Source organism: Phalaenopsis equestris, unplaced genomic scaffold (assembly GCF_001263595.1).
Source record: "Phalaenopsis equestris unplaced genomic scaffold, ASM126359v1 Scaffold204211, whole genome shotgun sequence".
Taxonomy (NCBI): Eukaryota; Viridiplantae; Streptophyta; class Magnoliopsida; order Asparagales; family Orchidaceae; genus Phalaenopsis; species Phalaenopsis equestris.
Window position 1 is genome coordinate 1 of NW_018223780.1, and position 2,595 is coordinate 2,595.

The following is a 2,595-nucleotide window of genomic DNA, read 5'->3' on the forward strand; positions in this document are numbered from 1 at the left end:
CTAAAATTTTTATTGCAATATTTTTAATGCAATTATTATCTAATCTTACATCAAATTTGGTTCAACCATATATTTCAGTTTTCTTATTTGAATAATCTATGTTAAAAGGATTAATAGCACCCTGCTTTCATATTTCGCCATCTTTTATGAAGGCTGTTGTTTCATTTGTTGATTCTTTGATCTTGTTCATGACTAAAAATTGGTTTAATAATTTTTAGAATTTTAATACTCTCAAAATTGATACTGATTTGCTTCAACTCGAGATTTGTTTGATTCAACTCAATTGACTTGATGCATGCAACATAAACTTGTTCATAACATATTGTTATCCTTCATATCTCTATTTGTGATATTCTTTTATCGTTTATAATGATTTTTAATTTTTCTTTTGTTTTTAGGTAGGTATCCTTCTTTTTGTTTAGTTTGGACATTATATAGTATACTACTCTCAAGGATGAGATTAGGATTGTAAACGATCCAAGCTTGAGTAAGCTCAGGCTTAACTCGTGTTCGGCTTTAAATTAGTTCCTTAAAATTAATTGGAGCTTTAAATTGGTTCGTTAAAATTAATTGAAAAAAAAAAAAGATGTAGGGTGTTGGATTCAAATATGCACCAATTTTGTGTCATAGAAGGTGCATAACTACATTACCAAATGAAATGTTATATATATATACATTCTTATTTTGAGCTAAAACATGCTCGCATGAGCGAACAAAGGGTTGTTTGTGTCGGCTCGTTTATAATTTGAACTTAAAAATTTGTTTGTGTTCTGCTCGTTTACTAAACAAACGAGCCGAACAAGAGTTACTTAAAGAGTTGAACACGAGTTGATTGCGTACAACGAGCTTTTTTTACAACCCTAGATGAGATTTATAAATGATATAAATTTTCATTACATTCTTTGATTAGGGTATTTATGTAAATGTTTATCGATAATCCTTTGTTGGTTATTATCATCTCAGGCCTTAGTTGATGCTCCTGACATGGTACGAGGACAAATGAACTTCAAGAGGCTGTCTCTGACTGATATCAAGATTGACATCCCCCGAATTCCCAAGAAGAGCAAACTGATCGAGGCCATGGAAGCGGCTGGTCTGCCACCATTTGAAAACCTTTCGAGTCTTTGTTTGGATTCATGGGATTTTAGTGAAAATAAATGAGAAAAATAAGGAAAATTTTCATCTAAATATTATGTATCTAACACCCAAATTTTAATTTTTATGAACATGTCACCTTACTTATGCATGTAAATATGTATTTCACTTTTTAAAAGTTAAAACAGTGTTGTTAATATAAGATATGCAATATTTAGGTGGGATTGTAAATCAAAAAGCAGTTTGGATGTTAGATATGTAAATCCATAGGAATTGGATGGTTTGTATGTAATCTCCCTACAAAAGAAATATTTACATACACACCACTTAATTTCTATGCATTAACACATTCAACCCCTAAACTAATCTTTACACATCTGCCGCCTTACCTGTGCATGATGAAAATATGTATTTCACTTTTTAGAAGTTAAAATAGTGGTATTTTTTTATATGATAGGAAAGATTTGGCTGAAATGTATGTAAAAAAGCAAAGATTGGATATTCAATATGTAAATACATAGGAATTGCATGGCATGTATGTAAATGCTCCCAATAAAATTAAAGATTGAATAGTTCAATTTATAATTTTGATATTTTATTTTATTTCTTTTATTTTCCTACAATCCAAACAATTCTTTATGGACATTTTTTGGGCTTATATGAGTAGTTTTTTATTGCAGATGTGAAGAATAGATGGGAGAAGAGCTCTTGGGGGAGGAAGCTGATTGTGCAAAAGAGGAGAGCTGAACTGAATGATTTCGATAGATTTAAGGTCATGTTGGCTAAAATTAAGGTCAGTTTTTTGAGCTTTTTCCTATTTATGCCTTTGTAACTTGGATTTGTAACTAGGGGTGTAGTTGAGTCTCTTGTGAGCCCGCTCGAGCTTGGCTCGATTATTCGATCTTGATTTGAGCTCGTCAGCTGGCTCGTTTTAAAAAATATATAAATATATAAAATATACTCAAAATATATTAAATTTGAAGACTTTATCTTTAAAATATTAAAAATATTTTTATCAAGTAATTTATTATTATTTCTCTCATAATTGTTCATTTTGTTTGTCATTTTATTATAATACTATCCTAAATTAATATTTTTTTCTCTTTTATAATAAATAAACTGGCTCGCGAGTCAGGCTCGAACTCGTAGATTTAAGCTCGAGCTCAAACTGGAACGTGATAAAATTAATCAAGCTCAAGCTCAGGCCATGGGTGGCTCGAGCTTGACTCTTCTCCTTCACACCCCTATCCGTAACTATTTGTGGATGCCACTCATAGCTCACAAAAATCTTCATTTTATTATTTATTATTTTGTTTTTATTTACAGAGAGGAGATTCCATCCGACGTGAGCTTTCAAAGCTAAAGAAGAGTGCTTCAAAGTGAGGCTTTTGAAGAATTAATGGCTGATTCTGTTCCCATTATTGCAGGATTAAGCTGAGTGTGTACCAACCGTTGTTAGAACAAGTGTAGTTTTGGTCGGTGTTATGAACTTTTGTGGAT

The 2,595-nt window shown here is 31.3% G+C and overlaps 1 protein-coding gene across 1 annotated transcript; it reads left to right on the forward strand.

Annotated features, from left to right (window-relative positions):
* Nucleotides 1–910: 910 nt before the first annotated feature.
* On the forward strand, nucleotides 911–2,584 carry LOC110036243 (60S ribosomal protein L14-2-like; the record flags this gene model as incomplete). The annotated part of the gene is made up of 3 exons (XM_020740643.1): nucleotides 911–1,093; nucleotides 1,776–1,888; nucleotides 2,422–2,584. Coding segments are annotated over 3 exons (353 nt in total), but the record flags the coding sequence as incomplete, so codon positions are not given.
* Nucleotides 2,585–2,595: the final 11 nt, after the last annotated feature.